This window comes from Macaca mulatta, chromosome 19 (genome assembly GCF_049350105.2).
Source record: "Macaca mulatta isolate MMU2019108-1 chromosome 19, T2T-MMU8v2.0, whole genome shotgun sequence".
NCBI classification, from domain to species: Eukaryota; Metazoa; Chordata; class Mammalia; order Primates; family Cercopithecidae; genus Macaca; species Macaca mulatta.
The window spans coordinates 15850294-15873095 of NC_133424.1; the positions used below are offsets into that span (position 1 = coordinate 15850294).

General features: G+C 48.5%; 1 protein-coding gene and 1 long non-coding RNA gene across 9 annotated transcripts in view; one reads left to right on the plus strand and one right to left on the minus strand.

Moving 5' to 3' along the window:
* Nucleotides 1-22802, plus strand: part of LOC144336816 (uncharacterized) — a 177521-nt gene that overhangs the window by 52183 nt on the left and 102536 nt on the right. The gene's annotated exons all lie outside the window — the stretch shown is intronic.
* BRD4 (bromodomain containing 4) overlaps nt 1-22802 on the minus strand; it is a 99903-nt gene that overhangs the window by 30434 nt on the left and 46667 nt on the right. For 5 of the 8 annotated variants that reach the window (XM_077978092.1, XM_077978091.1, XM_077978094.1 and 2 more), the window contains exons 2-4: nt 6795-7113; nt 2880-3017; nt 1396-1531 (exon numbers count right to left, since the gene is read on the minus strand). In XM_077978092.1, the coding sequence (XP_077834218.1) occupies nt 1396-1531; nt 2880-3017; nt 6795-7079 (559 nt within the window). In that variant the 5' untranslated portion in view covers nt 7080-7113. Of the gene's footprint in view, nt 1-1395; nt 1532-2879; nt 3018-6794; nt 7114-13495; nt 13614-15417; nt 15606-22802 lie in introns of those variants that run through there. The other 3 variants (XM_077978093.1, XM_077978098.1, XM_077978095.1) reach the window with 2 other exon arrangements.

Genomic DNA, 22802 nt, shown 5'->3' on the forward strand with positions numbered 1-22802 from the left:
ACTGCCTTCTGAGTAAGAGCTTCTGGCAGGGAGCCGGCAGTAGCTGCCCTCGCCAAGGTTTCTGGAAACTGGCAGACCCCCACCTCCTCAAGCCACAGGGGGCAGCTGGACTGTTGCCATTCATGACTGCCTCCGGCGCTGCCTCCCAGCAGCTGTGCAGGGAGTCCAAACACACAATGGTCACGTGGCTCACCCAACCAGCTGCAAAAAGTGAGGGATTATGGTCAGAGCTCTAACAAGAGCGGATGGCCCAGGGTGCGAATGCCTGGGAGCATAACCTGGGCCACCACATCCTTCGTGTGCATGCTGGCTGCCATGAAAATGGACAAAGACACCCAGTGCCCTCATCTACCAGCTCAAGCAACACCCATGTTCTCTGTGCATCTCAAGGAGCAAGGGTGAAATTCCGCTGAGTTTCCCATTTCTCATTCCCCCGGCACAACTGCTGGACTTCTTCCAGACTGGAACAGGAGGTGCCACCAAGTCTGTCTGCCCAGTGTGCAGCCCAAACCCCTGGTCCCAGGGAGTGAGGACCAATATCCTCATGTAAGGATAAGGGATGTGACTTACATGAGGATCAGGGATGTGATCTGATATGTACAAGAGCCACAGGGTGACATGTGAGACTAGTTCTCCTTATTTACCTTTGGGTGCAGCAGGGGATGCAGCAACCCCCTTTCTGCCACCACTTCAGAACAGCATGGGAAGCCAGGTGAAAGGCTGCTGCTCAGAGAAGCAAACAACTCACACTCAGGGACCACCTTGCAAATGTCACCCTTCTGCAGCATGGAGTTGCAAAGGACAAGATGTGGACAGTAGCTGCTGGTTTCCTAGACAGAATCATTTCCTGGAGTGCGCAGCTCTGCCAGCTGGCCCCTGGAACCCTGTGTCAGTTGGGGGTGGTGACAGGCAGAAATGGATGCGGAGGGCTTTCATTTCAGATGACTGAGCATCAGAAGCAGGGATAGCTCTGACACCAGTGCATTAAGGTAATTCCAATTCCCAACCTCAAGGTTTAGAACTGAGAGTTAGTTAAAATGATTTCTGGTCATGTTAATGTCCTTAAAATGGAAAAGTAAAAACCACCTATGATACTGGTAGGGTCAAGTGTTCAAAAAATGTCAAAGTGCTTTGAAATGTTACACTTTCTTTTTATCGTAAATCCATCACCTACCCTCAGAAAAGGCAGGGCCCAATTATTTCTGCTTAGAAGAGGCCACAGGGCCACATGACCCTGTGGGATGGATCCAACACCAAACCCAATCTCACATGTCCAAACACGGCATGCAGTATATAATGTCACCATCTTCCTGCCACTCCCAGCCCCCCACCGAACTTGGAAAAGGGACAAAGGTCGGGGAGAAAGCCAATTTACTTGCTATTTCAGTACTCTACCTGCTTCTTTCCTCCCACGTCCTCTTCCTTTTGCCTGGACTATCATGATCTCGGTTTCTTCTGTGGGTAGTTCATTTATTTTTTGCAAGAAGAGCTTTTCCAGAGCTTCTGCCATTAAGACTATGTCATCTCCAGGCTGGATAAGGAGACACAGGGGTAGAGTCAGATGGCCCTCCCCTCCCCACCTTTGTAGACAGGGCACCCCATGCCACCCCCTGCCCCCAAAGCATGAAGCGTCGTATTCCGGGTCCTTCCCCGATCTGCACCCAAAGGAGCCACAATGGCTACACTACCAGGTATCACAGAGGCTTGTGTTCCCACAGGTGTGCTGAGCCTACACTTGTCTACCTACACCTCCCTCATCTTTTAAGCTCTGGCCTGTCTGAGAAGCCATCCTAATGCCTTAAGCATCTGCCAAGCTCAGCCAATCACTGAAAGGGGCCCTCCTTTGACACAATTCAGTTTCACCAGAAATACTTGAATGACACAGGATTTCTTGCCATGATACATTAGCAGGGCCCCAGCAATGCTCCCCAATGTACCCCCATGGCAGCTTACCAGGACTCTGGGCACTGCACATCTCACACTAGTTTAGGGGTCCCACTCTTGTCACCTCATCTATAACATGCTGTTCCCACTCAGTTCTAAACTGAGAGCCTGGTCTGCACATTTTGCTCAAACCTAAGTGGTGAGAGCTGAGACTTTAAAAAACACAGTAAACTTCAAGAAACTCACCTACCCATCTCTTCTGGGCATTTTTACCCACTACACCAGCAGAGGTCAAAAGCTGAGTTCTGTATAGTGTCTCCCTCCAGAGTCGTTCTATTTGAAAGGGTTGATTTTAATCACATCTGTGGTCTGAACTGTAAACAAATGATCTGGCTTCATGGCACAGCCGAGCCGAAAGGTTTGGCTACGGGGTTAGGAAGTGACCTTCAGGTCTACATGTAGGATCGGGGGGACACTTCATCTATGGCCAAGAGTTATCGACAGTCATGTCCACAGTTCCAGCAGACCATCACCCACAGAGCAACTGAGCTCTGCGCCGGCCCCATCACACCCTCTCTCACGTGGAGGTCTGTTTGGGCACACCTCTGCACAACTACATTTTAGCAGGCTCTTTCCTAACAATTTACATCACCCAAATGGACTTTGTCATGAGTCGCCACTATTCTCCTCACGCCTTCTCTACTAGACATGCTCAGGAACCAAAATCCCAAGGGCACCAGAAGCACATGCTTCAGGCTAACAAGGACAGCTTGCAAGTTCAACATGGCTAGCACCCTCCTCCCAGCAAAAAAGCCCATACCCAGCCACAGGCACAACCACAGGTCTCATTACCTCTACCTCCAAGGGTCTCCTCTTGCCAGACTCGAAGCCCAGCCACACCCAACACCCCTGCCCACGGGCTCCTGACATGCCCACTGCCGTCGCCTCTCCTCCACTCTCCCCAGGGCAGCTGGACACCCACCCCCATATCTCACCTTGTTGTAGATGTAACAATTTGTAAACATAGTGTTGAAGTCCTGGATACATTCCTGAGCATTCCAGTAATAGTTGTTTTCCAAGCGCTTCTTTATTGTTCCCATATCCATAGGCGTTTTAATGATCTTATAGTAATCCTGGAAAGCAGAGAGCAGAAGTCCAGTGTCACCTAGGCAGCCAGGCAGCACAAATGCTGGGCTGGCCAGGCTGGCCTGGGGACCTCACCCTTGGCTGCTCCACAGGTAAATCCACGGGAACCACAGCTCCTACTGGTATCAGCAAGTGATCTCGAGGGGGAACACCAAAATAAAGTGGAGTGGAGCAGGGAAGGGTTCCTGAATGCTGGAGAGTAATTCAGAGGGAAACATACACGTTTCCAACTGCTCTATCTTGGAACAGGTTGCCTTTACTGAAATGCACGTTTTTTTCTTTTTATAGATGCTAAAATATTTTCACTTTTAATAAATAAGGGGGAAACCAGGGAGCCTTTTAAAAAGCAATCCTCACCTAGTAAGAGAATCCATGGCAGGTCCTACTTGTCCCCACCATTTGAAATTTTACATGTCCATAAAATGCAAATTTCCCTGGCGCCAATGCTGGAGCCCACTCTTAACCCTTGGCCCTGGCACTCCTGCCTCCTTGTCACCATGAAGAGCTGCGGAGCATAAGCTTCCACCCTTAGTCAAGTTCACTGGACTTATGTTTCTTTCACTTGCACACAGTCTACCACTAAGGATTCTTTAGTATCCAGATACAGTTGAACGACCACGTTAACTGCCAAATGACAAATCTGGACAGCCTTTACGATCCTTAGTTTAAAAAAAAAAAAAAAAAAAAAAAAAAAAAAAAAAATTGGCCATCCCAACCCTCAAACCTTCAGATCTTACTCTCTTTAGGTGCCAAACAGAAGGAGCCAGATAACAGATGTAAATGTCTTAAAGTCCCTGAAATCAAACTGCATCATTCTCACAACTTTTTCTCTAAATCTAAACCTCTTTTCTAAAACTAAGTTCATTTTTAAAAACAACCACAGAAGGAATGTGGGGACAGATCAAGCAGTACCTGAGTTTCCAAGTCTAAGAATCACAGAGGGCCAGGCAGGGGGCTGCACCCAGACAGCAAGCCCCTGATGACTAGACCAGCTCAGGCTGTTGGCCTGACCCACTGAGAGCCAAACTTTCTGAGCCATCACCCTGACTGGGGAGAGGTGCTCCCGTAATTAAGTTTGAGTGGCGTATCAGAACCAAATCCAAGTGGAGTCCCAAGGTAGAGGCACAGGCTGCAGATGGAGAGGCTGTTGCAGGGAGGAGAGAGCAAGTATGCTAACAGCAAGCACTGAGGCCCTGCTTGGGAATGGTAGTGGACAGTGTTGGAAAGGCCAGCACAGGGGATGAGTGTGGGGTTTTGAGATGTTCTGACATCCACCAGAAAGAGACAAGGGCGACCTGCTTACATGTAAGGGTTTGGCACAGGTCATGGAACTGCCCTGGGGGTGGGGGCTACAAGTGTATGCCTGGGTACCTTAGGCAAGTGGTCAAGAGAGGAGACTGGAAGCAGACTATCGACACCACTGTCTATGCTCTGACCTCCTTCACCAAGAGAACCAAGTCTGAATAGATCTATCACAGTGGACATTTAGATTTTATTCTATGGCCAAAGGCCACTGAATTGGCCACAGTGTGTCACATGGCTCAAGGGCAAACAGAACAGTGAAGAGGAATTGGGGTGAAGACAGAGAGAACGGTGGTGAAGAGGAACTGCCAGCCTGGATAGTAAGGTTTAGGTGCATGACAGGAGATCAAAATGCGGGTGAAGACCTAGAAGGCATCAGAAAACAGACAAGGAATACTTTTTGGGGTGGCCTTAACATCTCCTGAAGAAGGAAGTCCCCGGAAAACAGCTTTAGCATGACGATGCTCCTGATCAAGCATCCCCTTTGGCTCAGCCCCCACCAAACGCCCTGAGACCACTCTCATCCAGCAAGCTCCCTCCTCTGCTCCTCACTCTTCCATCTCTGAAGACATCAGATCAGGGCCACCATGGATCAGTCCCTTCCTTTTATGTCAGAGCTAATGAGGCCAACGTCAACAGTCATAGGGACAGGTAGCTTCACACTCTGCCCAGAGCAAGAATGTCCTGGCCACTCTCCGGCCTGCACTTCAGAGACTGACCTTGAACTCCCAAACCCCATGGCCTAACCAACCACCCATACCTGTCTGTCCCGCTGGTCAGCACTGTTCCCTCAGCCTCACCTGGGATGCTGCTGCTTCCCGGCAATCTCAAGTCCCCCAGCCCTTCCTTCTCCTGTCTTCACCTTCTCAGCCCTCCCTGCTTCAGTTCCCACTGTGTCTTCTTGTAACAAGCTGACCCCCCTGCTATTCTGGCACTGATGCGTCTCCCTTCAAAGCCAAGCTTCTTGAAATGGTGGCTTCACATCCTCACCTTCGCATTCACACCGTCGCAAATCTGGTTTCTACTTCTGTATCACGTCTTCCTAAGGTCACCAATGCCCTCCTAAAGGTCAATAGGATGGTCAGGTCGGAATCCTCATCTCTTTGACCTCCCTGTAGCTTCTGATGTTGGAATCTGGGGAAATGCTCTCTTCTGTAAGCCTTCTGCCTTCCCCCCAACCCCTAAGGGCCTCACAGCGCTCTGGGTTCCACTCTAGCCCCCAGCTCCTCTCCTGGTTCTGTGCATCTGCTCTGAGAATGTCACTCTCTATTATGGACCCTGCCCAGCTTGGCTAGAGACTGGTGCAGTGAGCTCCCTCAACAGTCTCCCTCCCGCAGGCCAACACAGCTGACTGCCTCCACTCCTTATCTTGGTCAATAGAGAGTGGGGCCCCTCTTTTGCCTCCATACCTTTCCTGAGCCAGCTCAAGACCCAGACACATACTGCTCTCTTCTGATTATCTTCCCCTGAGTGCACGACACATATTCAGTGAACCAATAGCACCAGACAGTTCTTACAGACACAATGGCTTTAAACTTGGGAGTCCGGATGCCTGGCAGAGGCTAAGGCCGCTCCTATACACGAGTAGCTCTAGTGTGCACACACCAGCCTGGGTCAGTGGCTGCAACCACCTAATACACTTGCCAGGGGGTGTACGGGACTTAGCAAACAGTAAAGGACAATTTAAAGACAATTAGTCCTTGGTGCTTTAAAGAAAAGAAGAAAAACTAAAGCATTTCTTCCATCTGCTCCCTGAGGTTCAGTTGGAGATACAAGTTGTGCTTGCAGAACAGTTTGCTAGGGATATGGGCAAATGGAAAACTCTCTAGGGAAAGAGAAGAGGGGTGGGCTCACAAAAGGCACAAAAGCAAGTGTGCTGCAGTCAGAGGGAGGGAGGGCAACACCGCCTGTGCAGCTGCAGCCACAGCCACCTTTCTCCAGCTGGGGTCACCTCCATGTACTTGCGCTCCCTGGGAGGTAATCCACTATTTTTCCCCACTGTGTGCTCTGGGTGACGGTGACGATGATGCTAGGTGACTGCTATTGCGGCAAGCCAATCCCCCTCTAGCATAGTCTGATCAACTACGTCTACTTATCCTTGATCAACTACGTACACACCTGAGAAAGGAAGGGGCCAGGATGGCCAAGTGCTCTGACTTCAACTCACCATGGAACTGCAAATAGATATGTAGGCCTTCCTTTCTCCCACTGCTTCAACCTCTACACAATTTTCCCCAGGATTCCAATATCTAAGAAACCAGTTATTGTTAAGCCAATTAACTTGTTCTTTCTCCCCGATTTCAACTGATTAGAACTGCTGAAACCACTCACTCAAGGGCCGTGAAGCTCTCACCACGACTCCAAATGCATCTCCTACCCTCCCCCAGGATCTGTCCTGACCAGGAGATATGCAGGAGGAGACCCTGACGACGGCAGCCCTGGGCCCTGCCCACACTACTCACAGGGAGGTTCAGCTTGACGGCATCCACAGGCTGCTGGAAAGGCCACGCAAACTGGTGTTTCCATAGTGTCTTGAGCACCACTCTGAGCAGGTATTGCAGTTGGTTGGTCTGCCTCTTGGGCTTGTTAGGGTTGGAGGTCTCCGGGGGCGGGGGGTTGGTGCTGGCTGCGTTGGCTGGCTGAGGTTGGGCCTGGGCCTGCGTTGTAGACATTTGGGAAGTTTCTAGTCCATCCCCCATTACTGGCAGATTTCTCAATCTCGTCCCAGGGCCGCTCTCCGCAGACATGCTAGTGATCCCATCACATTCTTCACCAGGCACTCTACAAAGGAAAAGAAGAGTCCTCGTGAGAGATCAGTTAGCAGATGGGCACTGCTCAGAATGACAAGTCCTTCTGGCTGTGGTCTCCAAGGACTGAGCTCCCCTGGCAGCAGCTGGCCAGGTTGGCCAGAGGGGCCACCCCATGCTTTGACTGAAAGGGTTCCAATATCTCCTCTCCCCAAAGACTTACCCTCCAGCAGGGAGGAGACCACATACCAACAGAGGAGGCAGAGTGAGGTGGTGAGAGCCCACTAGGAACCAGCAGGGGCTCTGGGAACTATGAAGATCATGGGGAAGGAAATACAATGAAGCCACGTCTCACAAACCTGCACATCCCTTTTCCCATCTGTGAGCTTGTAGGAGATGCTGCCTGTGTGTGGAAGAGGATGATTTGCAGGCTCCCACATATGACATTTACATTAAAATTGTTTGCACTTGTCACACATGAAGCATCGAGCTAAGTCAGTAATTCCATTTGGTGGGCCAGGCAAGGAGAAGCAGGAAGGCCAGGTCCGCCCACCTATGGATGGTTCACCCAGTCCACTGCCAAGTACTCAGGGCAAAGCCATAAACTTACTAAGAATATTTTCTTGGTAACCTAAATAATACAGGTTTGCTGAGGAAAAAATCTGCATGTTTACTGCTGATAAAACAAAAATGAATCCATACTAGACCTATCATTTTCTTCTTTTTTTTTTTTTTTTTGAGACAGAGTCTTGCTCTTGTTGCTCAGGCTAGAGTGCAGTGGTGGGATCTTGGCTCACTGAAACCTCCGCCTCCCTGGTTCAAACAATTCTCCTGCCTCAGCCTCCCGAGTAGCTGGTATTATAAGTGGTCACCACCGTGCCTGGCTAATTTTTGTATTTTTAGTAGAGACAGGGTTTCACAATCTTGGCCCAGGCTGGTCTCGAACTCCTGACCTCGTGATCCACCCACCTCGGGCTCCCAAAGTGTTGAGATTACAGGTGTGAGCCACCGTGCCCAGCCGAGACCTACCATTTTTCTTAACTATAAGGCACGCCCCCAGTGGCAACACAGGTCCCTGCTGTCAGTGCCTGTCTGAACACCTGCTCTGGTACCTCCCCTCACCTGAGCAACTCCTGCTGAGGGCCACCCCAACTTTGCAAACCCTGCCACAAGCATCCTCACAAGGGTGGTTCTGAACACCTGTCCAGTTTTTCCAGTGGGACAAACCCCAAGATAGTTGCAGGTCAACAGTATGCATGTTTTTACTGCCAAATTGCCCTCTGGAAACACAACCCACCCCTTGCAGTGACTGAGTTTCCACACTGATGATTCACGAGAAAAGGCACTTGCTCAGATGTATACTGGCCATTTGCGTCCTTTTTGCGACACTTTTCTACTGGCAAAAAGTATATATATATGGTCGGCTTTTTAAACTCACTTCCAGTAGTAAGAAAAACTTTGAAAGCTCGGGGCTGACTGCATCTAACAAGCATCTCTAGTAATAAACTTAAGAACTCAGTGGAGATATCATTCTGGAATGAACTTTTAGTGGGTGAAGAAGCAGCTTTATGCCTAGCACACACTAGGCACCCGAGCTGCCAGTGAATTACTTTGTGTAATTTATTTAAACCACGATTACACAAGCTTTTTTTGTAAATGCAGTTCTGGCAAATAATCCTATTTTAAAAGTGCCAAACGGAGAATTTGCTACAAAGCAATTCCGTGGACTAGGCTGTAGAGATAGGAGGCCAGTGAGATAGGAGAAGACACAGGGACAAATGACACCAGCCACATACCAGCTTGCTGGGAACCTTGGGTCCAGTGTACCAGTCTTGGTCCAGGCACAGAAAGATTACAGGACACACCAAGTGACTGGACACAAGTATTGGTAGAAGGACAGCATCACAGACAAGGAAACACGTCAGTGGGGTTTAAACCCCACTCACATGTGGAGTCAGCTGGAGAGGGCTTCCATGCAGCAGGACCAGCAAGTCCAAAGTGACTGAAGGGGACAAGTGTGATGGGCCAAGGGGAGGGGAGGCCTAAAGGCACTGGGGAAGCCTGGATCCCGGGATGGAGGGTACACAGAGTGAGGCCAAGGAATGCCATGCAGTTTGGTTTCTACAATTAGATTTCTCCTAGAAAGCAGCTCCAGAAACACACAGCTGATGCTGCACACCAAGCACATGCCAGGTGAGTGATGGCAGGCAGGGACGGGAGCAGCCCAGCCACAAGGACACAGGCCGCCAGAGGGCAGAGCCAAGCTGTCCCAAAAGGAAGCAGCCCCCATAAATTTTCCATTAAGTAATGACGTTCTGGAAATCTTGAAGCAATGCCCCTGAGGCAAGATGAGGCCAAGGACTTCTAGAACTTCTGGGCTGGGCCATGCTTGTCTCTTTCCAAAAAGACTTACAGCAAAGCCAAGGGATGAAAACTCATGTGTGCTCTGGGCCAGTGACCACTCTTCTTCACCTTCTCACCAGGCTTAGACAGGCCCTTGACCCAAGAAAGCTGAATTTTCTTTCTTTTTTTTTTTTTTGAAACAGGGTCTGTTGCCCAGGCAGTGCAGTGATACAATCTTGGCTCACTGCAACCTCTGCCTTGCAGGGTCAAATGATTCTCCCACCTCAGCCTCCCCAGTAGCTGGGATTACAGGCGTGTACCACCATGGCTGGCTAATATTTGTACTTTTAGTAGAGATGGGTTTCACCATGTTGGCCAGGCTGGTCTCAAACTCCTGACCTCAGGTGATCCGCCCACCTCGGCCTCCCAAATTGCTGGGGTTGCAGGCGTGAACCACCACGCCCGGCCAGAAGCTGAATTTTCTGCTCACAAGAAAAAACGGTTTTCTACAGAAAACCTGACTCTTGAACCTTGCCTCATTTGGTGTTTTAAGTCATTGCAAAAGCCAAAACACCCTTCCCTAGCCAGCTCACAAGTGATGCACAGTAACAGTTAAATCCTCAAGAATGTAACACTGCTTCTGGCCTCATCCCCACTTTACAGATAGGGACACCAAGGCAGAGAGAAGTACGTGACCCAGGAGTGGGAAGACCAGGTCTAAGCAGATAGAGTGGCCCAAAACCTGGCATCTGATTCCTGGGTAGTTTAAGTTTGCCTCTGAACTAAGGAAATCCTCACTAGTGTGCTGCACACACACACACCAGAAGTGTCAAACACAGACGGTCGTGACACAGTGGCCGCCATCCTTAACACACGCCCAGGTCCCTGAGGAAAGAAACTGCTGGAGGTTGTCTGTTCGAATGTAAAGCTATGACATGTTCGACACGAGACAAACCTGGGAGCTACCAGTACCCCAAAGTTTCTTTAAGGAGGTTCTGAAGATAACAAATGAAAGTGACATCTGGCCTGGCGTGGTGGCTCACACCTTAATCCCAGCACTTCGGGAGGCCGAGAAGGGTGGATCACCTGAGGTCAGAAGTTGGAAACAAGCCTGGCCAACATGATGAAACCCCCATCTCTACTAAAAATACAAAAAATTAGCTGGGCATGGTGGCGGGCACCTGTAATCCCAACTACTCCAGAGGCCGAGGCCGGACAATTGCTTGAACCTGGGAGGCGGAAACTGCAGTGAGCCAAGATTGTGCCACTGTACTCCAGGCCTGGGCAACAAGAGTGAAACTCCGTCTCAAAAAAAGAAAAAGAAAGAAAAGAGGCCGGGCGCGGTGGCTCAAGCCTGTAATCCCAGCACTTTGGGAGGCCAAGACGGGCGGATCACGAGGTCAGGAGATCGAGACCATCCTGGCTAACACAATGAAACCCCGTCTCCACTAAAAATACAAAAAAATTAGCCGGGCGTGGTGGCGGCGCCTGTAGTCCCAGCTACTCGGGAGGCTGAGGCAGGAGAATGGCGGGAACCCGGGAGGCGGAGCTTGCAGTGAGCCGAGATCGCGCCACTGCACTCCAGCCTGGGCGACAGAGCGAGACTCCGCCTCAAAAAAAAAAAAAAAAAAAAAAAAAAAGAAAGAAAAGAAAGTGACACCCATGGCCCCATAAGGGGGATCACCATAAGATGCCTGAGACTCCTGCAACCACTCTGGGCCTGTGCAGTACCTGCACTTCAAGGGACCATACTGACCTACTGCTATGCCCACAGCTTTCCCATGACCACAGGAAAATAAGACGCTTGGGAAACTTCAAGAGCCCACTCTTACGGCAATGACAAGAAACATGAGGAAAACCAACCACTTCTAGTCTGTTATAGGGCAAGAAAGAGAGGTAGAGTGAGAACTCCTATGTGAGAGCCAGACGACTTTTCTAAGGCCCAGATTTGATGAGGTAAGCCTCCTTGGGCGAATTCTTCCCACAGCGGTTCCCCCCCACCCCCCACTGCCCCAGACCCCTAGCATCTAGGCTCCAACAGCAAGTCAGCCACCCCTGTCACCTTCAGCCTTTGATCTGCTAGCCCTACTGCCAGACAGACGGAGGGACGCAGACAGAGGCTCACAGGTGCGTGCTCTCTCTCCCTCTCTGGCCCACAGCATCTGGTGCTTCCCTAATCTCCACCTAGTGAGTTCCACGGTCAGCCCATAGTGGGCACCCCTGGGAACTGAAGGCAGGCTCATCTTTATTTCACTTTTGTCTTCCCAGCACACAGGAGGTGTACCCCCTCAGTGACCACACCCAGATTGTCATCCTAGGGCTTCCAGCTCAATCTCAAAGCTCTGGAAAAGGAAAACAGTTCATGCTCTCACATGGGTAAGTGGAGACCACCAGACACAGTCACTCACTCAGGCAACAGGTCCTAACATGCCCTGCCCTAGCACTCAGTGGTTGACATGGCATTCTCCCAAGTGATTAGGCAATACGTGGGGTGAATACCGTGGAGGAGAAGGGTAGGGCTGCTCTGGCCATGGACGAGGCCAGGAATTTGCTCTGGCCATGGATGAAGAGAGGAATTTGCACTGACCCACGGGACAGGCGGCATCTCTGAAGAAGGGACAGAGAATGAGACCAGAGGGGGAGGAAGAGTGTGTGCTCTTCTGTGGTGGGGGTGAGGCAGGCATCAGCAAGAGAAGGCACGCCTGGCATAGTTAACAGGAGAGAACATCTTCAAAGTTTTCCATTGAAAATATTAAAAAATGCTGCTCCCTCTCCACTGTCATACTGACCTGTGGCCAAAAAGCAGGAGCCACCATTGACTATGTTAAGAGTTAGCTGAAGGTCAATGGAAAAGAAAAAAATTTCGCATATTGTTTCCAATCCAAAGAAGGCTACATAATCTTTTTTTTTTTTTTTTTGAGATGGAGTCTCGCTCTGTCGCCCAGGCTGGAGTGCAGTGGCCAGATCTCAGCTCACTGCAAGCTCTGACTCCCGGGTTTACACCATTCTCCTGCCTCAGCCTCCCGAGTAGCTGGGACTACAGGCGCCCACGCCCTCGCCCGGCTAGTTTTTTGTATATTTTAGTAGAGACGGGGTTTCACCGTATTAACCAGGATGGTCTCGATCTCCTGACCTTGTGATCCGCCCGTCTCGGCCTCCCAGATTACAGGCTTGAGCCACCGCGCCCGGCCGAAGGCTACATAATCAAACTGGATGTCCTACTTTTGTATCTACTTCCAACAGAAATCCTGTATCACGTTCCCAGTGTAGAAGAAAAGGATGAAGCAAGGTTAGACAATGCTGTAGTTCCCAAACTGAGTGCCCAGGTGCCCTGGGGATGTCATGGTAAACTCAGATGGCATTGCAGGAACTATTAGCACAAGGTAGTTGATCATTTCAAACACCAGATTGCACTCTATTCCTTTCAACAATGTCACAGCCTGCAACACTTGATCAGTAAGTTGCTGTAATAAAAACCAAAGATCGCCCAGGCACAGTGGCTCACGCCTGTAATCCCAGCACTTTGGGAGGCCACGGGAGGTGGATCACCTGAAGTCAGGAATTTGAGACCAGCCTGGACAACACAGTGCAACCCTATCTCTCCCGGGGAAAAAAAAAAAAAAGTACCCAGTCTTGGTGGTGTGCACCTGTGGTCCCAGCTACTCAGGAGGCTGAGGCAGGAGAATTACTTAAATTCAGGAGGTGGAAGTTGCAGTGAGCAGAGATGGCGCCACTATACTCCAGCCTGGGCGACAGAGCAAGACTCCATCTCCAAAAGAAAAAAAAAAAAAAAAAAGCAAAGGTCATATAAAAATCAACATGAACAGGAAAGCAGGTAGTGACATCCAATCTGGTTCTAAGGTTTGAAAACTTGTGCAGCACCCAACAGGCAGACACACCCTATTAGAAAGTAACTATGGGCCGGGCATGGTGGGTCACACCTGTAATCCCAGCACTCTGGGAGCATGAGGTGGGCGGATCACCTGAGGTCACGAGTTTGAGACCAGCCTGCCCAGCTGGTGAAACCCCATCTCTACTAAAAATACAAAAAAATCAGGTATGGTGGCACCCACCTGTAATCCCAGCTACTCCAGAGGCTGAGACAGGAGAATCACTTGAACCCAGGAGGCAGAAGTTGCAGTGAGCTGAGATTGTGCCACTGCACTCCAGCCTGGGCAACAGACCAAGACTCTGCCAAGGAAAAAAAAAGGCAAAGTATGGTTATGTAAGGATAGAATATATATTATTATTATTTTTTTCAGACAGCTACACAGTTGTTGAGACACTGGTACTTATTCTGCTGCTTGTGCTTAACTACCTAATAACATTGTTGGCTATTTCCTTTGGCCTGAGAGCATCACAGAAAAAAACTGAGACGTTTAAGGATGTTGTGAACCAAGAAAATCTGGGAACCTCTGGGTTAATGAGAATAAAAACGTAAAATTTCCCTCTAAATTCATAGACCTCTGATTCAGCATGCCCTTTTTTTTTTTTTTTTTTTTTTTTAAAAAAAAAGACAGAGTTTTGCTCTTGTTGCCCAGGCTAGAGTGCAGTGGCGTGATCTCAACTCACTGTAACCTCTGCCTCCCGGGTTCTAGCAATTCTCAGGCCTCAGCCTCCTGAGTAGCTGGTATTACAGGCATGCGCCTCCACGCCTGGCTAATTTTGTATTTTTAGTAGAGATGGGGTTTCTTCATGTTGGTCGGGCTGGTCTCAAACTCCCGACCTCAGGTGATCCGTGTGCCTCGGCCTCCCCAAAGTGCTGGGATTACAGGCGTGAGCCACCGCATCCGGCTAAGTATGCCTGTTTTCAAAGATGTTCTCTGCAATCATAATATTTAAGTGAATTTTGGGGAAATTTTAGGGATAGACAGTACTTAACTGTAATGAACACAACTGTAATGTTTTATAACTCTGAGCAGGAAACAAATTGTTTCCTTGGACTAACCTTATTTACAATCTAGTCAATAGTTCAGACAAATCAAAATAGTTCAGACAAATCAAAAAAAAATCAAAAAAGAAGTAAAAAAATAAAAAAAGATGTAGAAAACAAAAAATCCAAAACCAGTTCAGAAAGTTTGAACACTCTCTGCAATGATGTAGTTCCTACTTGCAAAGTGGATGGCAGCAAGCCCTCTTCACTGGCATCCTCCATCAAGCCATAGTTCTCTTCATCGCCTGCCCCAATTAGCTCCTATCCTTTGAAGGGGCTTTCAGGGTCTCCAGACGGACTTTGTTTTGAGCCCACTCATCACAAAGCGCCTGGCCCCAAGCAACCTGTTCCCAGACCACGAAAGGAGATTAGAAAGCAAAGCAAGATAGAGATAGATACAGACATGTAGGGCAGGCTTAGTTCTGGGACTCTAAAGGCAAGCCAGAGAGGAAAAGAGAAAGACCATAAACAACTGCCCAGAATCTGCTGATTGCTGGAGATTCAGTTCCAGTGCTGTCCATCACAAGTCACTGAGAAAACCAATGGGTTGGGACCAGCTATACTTTGTATTTATAGTTCTACCTGAAGTCCTGGCCTCCCAGCAGGCCCCCTGAAACCCAATAATCCTGCCTTCATTCTGTCTGGTCTGTTCAGACTCACCCCTCTCCTAAAGTGATGGAGCACACAGGCAGAAAGACGCCAGGGAAGGCAGGAGCAGTCGCCAAGACGATGGCTGGTTAACAGAAGGCTTTCTGATTCTCCCGTAAAACCACACTTAGCAGAGCTTTATGCAAACCATCATCACACCAACCTGCACTAGGGGCCTGGAAGAGCTCCACAGGAGGTACCTGCCACTTCCTGAGCTGATACTCTTATCCAGCACTTCATCTGTATTGGCTTAGTTATTCACACAGCAACCCTAAAAAGCAGGCTGCGACTTTATCACCTTCATCATCATCCCCATGGTGACAGAGGCAGAGTGTATGATGGCCCGGTTGGCTGGACGTCACTTGGAGCAGCATGTGCTTTAAAGTCCTCTGCTCCGCAGCTGCCTCCACTCACCAAGCACACCGGCAACACCCACAAGGGGCAGAGGCCCAGTTACCCCACACGGGTCTTTGGCTTGGACAGCAGCACCACACTTTGCTGTACCCATCCGTGGCCTGCCTTCTCTGCAGAAGCAGCTGAGTGCCATGTGGCCCATAAGCTGGGTCTTAAGTCAGACTTCTAGCAGTAGTATTTCCAAAGAACTTCATCCTCCTAAACAAATCAGAGCCAAGACCTCTCCCTGCAGCACGTGGCCATCTGCTTACAATGAGACATACCCCGTGGCATAGGTGAAATCTAAAACGTACCACCCTACTGAAGCCATGAGGTGTGGGGGCAAAGGGAAGGGACACCAAGTTGTTATTTATGCTTCCCAAGCAGTAAGATGCCTGAGGGGACATGGCTTAAATTTGTTTTATTCCATACAGAGTGCTAGCCTACGCCAACTGACTACAGCCCCTCATGAAATCACAAGTTCACAGACACACATACCCTTTAGGTAGAGGAGGTCACCTCTCCACCGCTCCAAGGCTCTTGTATAAACAATTATTTTCGGGGAATGCTAGATTCTGCCCGGGGACAAAAACAAGGGGACGAGGGACCCTGACTGGTAAAAACCTGGTAATTTCTCAATATGATTCAATTTACAGCAATTTACATCTTATCTTGTCCTAGAAACATCTTTGCTAAAATGCTGGTTACACAACATCAGTATCAGAAGGTCTATTCCCCTCCTAGGTGCTACAGTGGCGGCTACTTCAAATTCATGACAGCGGCCTGTTTAATTGTGCAATCTGTGTCAGTGGGGAAGCACAAACAGGATTACTTTTCCATCTGACTGGCTCAGGCAGCTGGTGAGAACTGCGCTCGTGTCATCAGCCAGACTGCGCCACCTGGAGCCGGGCCAGTGGCCATGAGCCGAGGCAGCTCTTAGAAGCCTTAATCCTCCTTCATGCAGCATGTATACACCCCACCCCCCACCCCTTGGACCAGTCGAGTGGTGGGGCCCCATTACCTCTTGATTCTGCAGTACCTCAGACCCTGCAGCTTGCCTTGAATCAGACAAGCCAAGGCAGAGATATACTGGCCTTCCTGCTAGGGGAGAGTGTGAGCCACACTCACGCTCTCTGTTCTCCACTGGAGGGGACACCCGCACACAAGGATCTTGCAGCCAGGAGGACCAGGAAACCGGGCAGGCCACAATCTCATCAACCAGAATTCCAGTCTCTCTGCTTTTGAACCTCATCAGCAGGTTAATTAAACTAGTAGCACTGAAAATGCTGCAGCATCTTTTCCCTGCAAAAGGTGCCAGCAGCTGAAGGGACAAGTGGCTCAGGTACAGTGAAAGGTTCCATTGTTACATGTGGGTTACATCATGTTGCTGATGGGTAAATCTGGGCGGATAGATTCATGAATGTAAAATGTTCCTGTGAGAAGCATGTAGCAAAAACAAAACAAAACTTTGACACAGACAAGATCAAAACTGTTGGGCTGGCCGGGCGTGGGGGCTCACGTCTATAATCCCAGCACTTTGGGAGGCCGATGCGGGTGGATTGCCTGAGCTCAGGAGTTCGAGACCAGACTGGGCAACACGGTGAAACCCCATCTCTACTAATATTAGCCGGGCATGGCGGCATGCACCTGTAGTCCCAGCTACTCAGGAGGCTGAGGCAGGAGAATTGCCTGAACCCAGGAGGCAGAGGTTGCAGTGAGCCCAGATCGCGCCACTGCACTCCAGCCTGGGCAACAGAGTGAGATTCCATCTTCAAAACCAACCAACCAACCAACCAACCAACCAACCAAACAAACAAACAAAAACTGTTGGGTTAATAAAATGTATTCTAGCAGGGGCAGGCTAGGCTAACTTTTCCAATAAAGAGCCAGATGTGCAGGACAAACAGACGGTTAAAATATTCCATTCTGCCATCATCATAACATGAAAGTAGCCACAAATAATACTGAAACAAATGAGCCTCACAGTGTGCCAATAAAACTGGCCTGCAGGCCACAGTTTGCAGCCCATTCCATAGATTTCTAGACTTTGTGAAGGTGAGGATATATGATGTTACATTAGAAATGCAGGATGCAAAATTACAGATGAAATTAGGTAACAATGCCAGGTGGGTGGCACAAAGACCCACAGAATGAAGCCAGAGGTGGTGGCAGGTGTGTGGATGACAACACCTACTTACACTGAAAACCAATCAACCACTCGGCACACATGTAAAAACTACTCAGCCTCTATGCAATCTATCCCCTTTCACAAGCCCCTACTGGCCTCTTGGTGTCTGTCCACTTCTACTTGGTGAGCTGGCCCTTCAGGCACTACACCTGGCCAAATTACAGGCTGAAAGATTATGACAGAAATGTCATTAATTCAGGCTATGCATTCTCACTGACTCAGCTGTGCCCTTCACAGCTAAGAGTGGCATTTTCTCCTTGTTCCCTCTTTTAAAGCCATTATCCCATCTTCTTTACCTGTTTTCACTTTACACCTTTTCAGCTATTCATCTTTTTCAACAGAGCTGGTGTGGGGTATGTGGCACTGAGATTCATCTGCACCATAATATGAAACACAGCTGGATGTGCTCGCACACAGAGTCCCAAGCTCTTAGGAGGCTGAGGCGGAAGCACTGCTTGAGCTCAGCAAGGCTGCAGCAGAAAGCTATGATCATGCCACTGCACTCCAACCTAGGCAACAGAATAAGACTCTGTCTTTGAATTTATGGATTAAAACCCTGCTTTGAGAGAGACTCCAAGATGGCCAGAGAGCAATGCAGATCACAACGTGGGGGCTGGCAGTGAGCTGGGCACTTCGCTCTGCTTAAGAGGAGTGTTTCCTAGGAGGAAGACAACACAGGGGACACAATGGAGAATGAAAGACTACAAAGGCAGCAAGCGTGGGAGAGGAAATTCACTTCTTAGAGGGCACAAATAATTAAAATGAGAAAAAAGTTAAAGAGTGAAAAACAGGTTTAGTCAAACTCAGCTGATAATACAATCTTGGGCGGCCCCTGTTGTCGATCAGAAAATTTCTCCGGATGACATCACACCGGTCTTCTGCAATTTTCCCATTGCAAACAAAAGTATAAAAACTAAGCTCATAATCCTCATTTAAATTTAAAACTATAAAAACTTCCTATATACCAAACACCAGGGAAACATGTTATGCCAACTTCCATGTGAGTGGTCAAGATCATGCCCTTTGGGAATTTGGGAAGCCAAGAGGGAGATGAGTGAAACGCAAACGACAATCTGCATGGTTCATGACCACATTGCCTGTGGCCGTAATGTTCCAAACACACCAGCTTAACACACAGTCCTGTTACGTGCAAGTGGAAATAACACTGAACTCCTGAAACAGATCCACAAGTGGGAAAGGTGACATTCCAATCAACTGCTCTAATTTCACCCACTGGGAAGCAGTCGGGGTGAGTAAGCAAGAGTATATCATGCCTCTAAGTTTCTTCTCAAAGCAGCAGAGCAGTGGCTGACTCAAGGTGTCCCTGGAACCTGCCTACACTCACTGCGGATACAAAAAGGAACAGGGCTGGCCCAAGTGCTTCTAGAGACACCATGACCTAACACCCCCAGCAACATTTTAGCCATGACTACCAAGAGCCCTTGCTGGGTGGGAAAGCCAAACTAGACCTCTGACGGCCACAAGGAGATGAAGCCAGGAACAGACACACGCAGGAAAGGCAACAGCACACACTGACTCAGGATCCAGAGATACCGGACCCTGGGTACCTCGGTGAGGAGCTGACGTTAATGGGATGATCTTTTCTTCAACGATATTACCCTGGGCACTTCATCGTGATTTTAAGAGAAAGATCTGGAAAAGACGTTACACCAGTCAGTATCCAGACTCTCTCAAGAAATGGCTTTAGACAAGATGACTTTTCTTCTCATCTTGCCCTCACCACTCATCAGGTACAGAATCCAATCTATGGGGATTAGGAGGAGGAACGGCATCACTTTTCTTGAAGAAAAGGGAACACAGAATGTGACGGTAAATTAATGTCAGAGCTTCCAAAGTCCCTGGTTGACAAAGCAGGAACTGAAGACTGTGACCAGTCAGTGAGAGCTGACAGTGTCTCAAGTGCTGGATTTATATCTGATACACACCCCCAAAGGTACACAGAAGGCCATTCCTACACCTTTACAGAAGACTTCGATGGTCAATGCCTTCCTAGGGAAATAGTCAAGGGGTTCCCACCTTCCAGGCAACGTTAAATTCACTTTCAGGCTTCTCTTCCCTCAGGTAAAAGCAAGTCACCCAGATAACTCATTCCACGCACTGCTAGGAGGCCCTCCATACACATTCAGTGTCTACTTCTGTCCAGACAATTGAACTGAATCTGCCGAAGAGGGATGCTTGGAAGTAAATAGCTGTCACCCACTCATCTCAGTAACTTTCAAAATGTAAAGGTGCAGAATGAAATGAAACCCAGACCATTTCAGATGACAACAGCTAAGGAAGCAAAAAACTTGGCAGGCATCTATCACTTTGTGAGCACCACATTAGTTTGCCCTTAATTCCACCTAACTTCCACAAAGTAAATAACCCACAGAAGTCAAGTAGCCCAACTATCACACTGACAGGTGCATGGAGGTACTGGAGAGAAAAGACACACAGCGTGCCTCATCTCCTCACTGCGCGCACCCTTCCTCCTGTCTCCAGCCCTTGCAGGAAGCAGCCACTCACAGAGCAGCCCTAGGTGCTGTGCCCCAAGGTAGCCTCAGATGCAGCCAAGCTGGCATCTTGCAGACTCAAGAGTCCACCATACAATCTAAGTTTACTCCCCTGCAGATGTGGCCAGCTTGTCCTTTGAGTCCACTGAGGAGTAACAGCCACTTAACTGGTAAGGAACTTTCAGACCAACAGAAACCAAAACCCAGGGCAGCGACTATCACACTCGTATGGAACCTGTGGCACTCCCTAGGAACGCCTCATCACCTTTCTACTAAAAATCTGATTAAGTTCAGGAATTCACGTCCAGCCTGAGCAACACGGCAAAACCGTGTCTCTACCAAAAATACAAAAGATTAGCCAGGCGTGGTGGTGCACGCCTGTGGTCCCAGCTACTCTGGAGGCTGAGGAGGGAGCATCACTTAAGCCTGGGAGGCAGAGGATGCTGGGAGCCAGAATCATGCCACTGCTCTCCAATTTGGGTGACAGAGTGAGACCTCGTCAAAAAACAAAAAAAAGGAAAAAAAATCTAAGGATGTAGAAATGAGGTGCATTACACACAAAGCTTTAGACTAGGGTCCAAATACAGAATGAAAAAATATAAAAAGTGCACATCCCTGAGTAGAAAAGAGATGGCAAGATAACACATCTTTGGCTAATTTTTATTACTATTTTTTACATTTGTTTTTCGAACTCCCTGAAATACCATGAACAGAGTTATCAATCAGGAACTAAGGGGAAAAATACTTTAAAAGGACTTAAATGGCCGGGGTGGGTGGGGGCACGAAGCACAGCAGGAGAGACACCTGGCTTAGTTAGGATGGTGCCCACTCTGAATTTAATAACTGCTTCAGGAGGCGTGTGTGGGGAGAGCCAGAGAGCAACATGCTGGCAGGATGAGGCCCACGGGCCTTCCCTAGCTCCCTAAGTCATTCCCAGGTTCTCCCAGATGCCATGCTAGGCTTGTCTCATCCAGGGAGGGAGCCACATCAAGGAGGTGCCCCATTACCCTCTCCTAAGTCCCAATGCCCTCCCACCAATTCTTCCCATGCCTCTGTCCTATGGACCTAAGGCCAAAAGCCAGACAGACGGGGATAAAGGTATCTTCAGGTATCCAGTAACACACATCAGTCCAGTCGCCTCCACCCCGTGCAGGTAAGAAAAGCAGCAGAGCACCTCCCCTGCGCTAGCCTAACACGGAGGAGCCAACACAGCGCTGCAGCAAGACCATAATCAGGCACTGTGCTACTCACAGGCTGAAGGCCTAATAGCACAGAAGATGAGAAAGAGACTTCAGCAGCAGAGACAGGGTAACAGGGACATCAGGTGGAGGGCATGGGAGAGGAAGGTGGCCACTGCATGGAGGAAGTGAAACTCCATACCTGCACATCTGCGCATGGCCAACAGAAAACTAATGTGGCTACTCATGCCATTTTAAATTTCCTAGGAGCCATAACAGAGAAAGCAGGTATGCTTACCCAAAATATCCAAAATACCATTTCAACATGTAAACGTGTGACCTTTTTTTCCTTACTAAACCTGTGAAATCTAAGCGTACATGCCCCACAGTCATAGCACAATTCAGGTGCTAAATTTTCACCCAAAATATATGATCTGTATTTAGAATCCATGAAACTTGCAGCTGAAAAAGTAGATTCATATACCCAAGGTGTCCCCAACATATCTGGATGTTTTTCAATAACTAAACTGAGCATCAGCTTTGAAAATTAATTAGGATTTGATTAAAGTAAAAATTCATTTTCTTGGTAGCACTAGCCACATTTTTTGATGCTCAAGAGCCACATGGGGTTAGTGCTGACCTCACTGTGAAAATCTAAAAGGTTTCACTGGCTAGGAGGCCAAGGGCAGGCATTTTAGGAACTCCGCTCTGGGGCCACAGGGATGGCGAATACTACACATTCAGGCTGGTTAGACCCCAGTTTCCACACCTACCACTTTTATCACCCACAGATCCACCTGAGCTTTAAATCAACCTGCTCAACTAAAATATATCTGTTTAAAAGAAAACATTAACATAGCATTAGTATTAACACATCACCTGTGATGCGTGAACCTGTGTGAATGGGGGAAACATATGGGAAATCTCAACACGGGATACAATCATTGTTGAGGTTCCTGTATGCAAAAAATGTTTATGTGGTTTTAGAGGACAATGCCTTTATTCTTTTTTTAAAGACACAGTAAAAACTTTAATCATCTTATTTTTATTACGGTAAAATATATGTAACATAAAATTTACCATTTTAACCATTTTTTACTGCATAGTTTGGTGACATTCAGTACATTTATGCTACTATGCAACCATTATCCAGCTACAGAACTTTTTAATTTATGTATTTATTTTTTTTAAAAATGGGGTCTTGCTACGTTGCTCAGGCTGGTCTCAAACTCCTGGGCTCAAGCAATCTTCCTGCCTCAGCCTTCCAAAGTGCCGGGACTACAGATGAGCCACCACAACTGGGCGTTTCAGAATTCTTTCACCTTGCAAAACAAACTCTGTACTCCACATATCCATTAAACACTAACTCCCAATCCCTTCCTCCGGCAACCACCATTCTACTTTGTCTCTATGAAAGTGACTCCCATAACGTACCTAGCATGACTGAAATCACAAAGTATTTGTCCTTCTGTGGTTGTCATATTTCACTGGGCATAATGTCTTCTAGGTTCATCCATATTGTAGCAC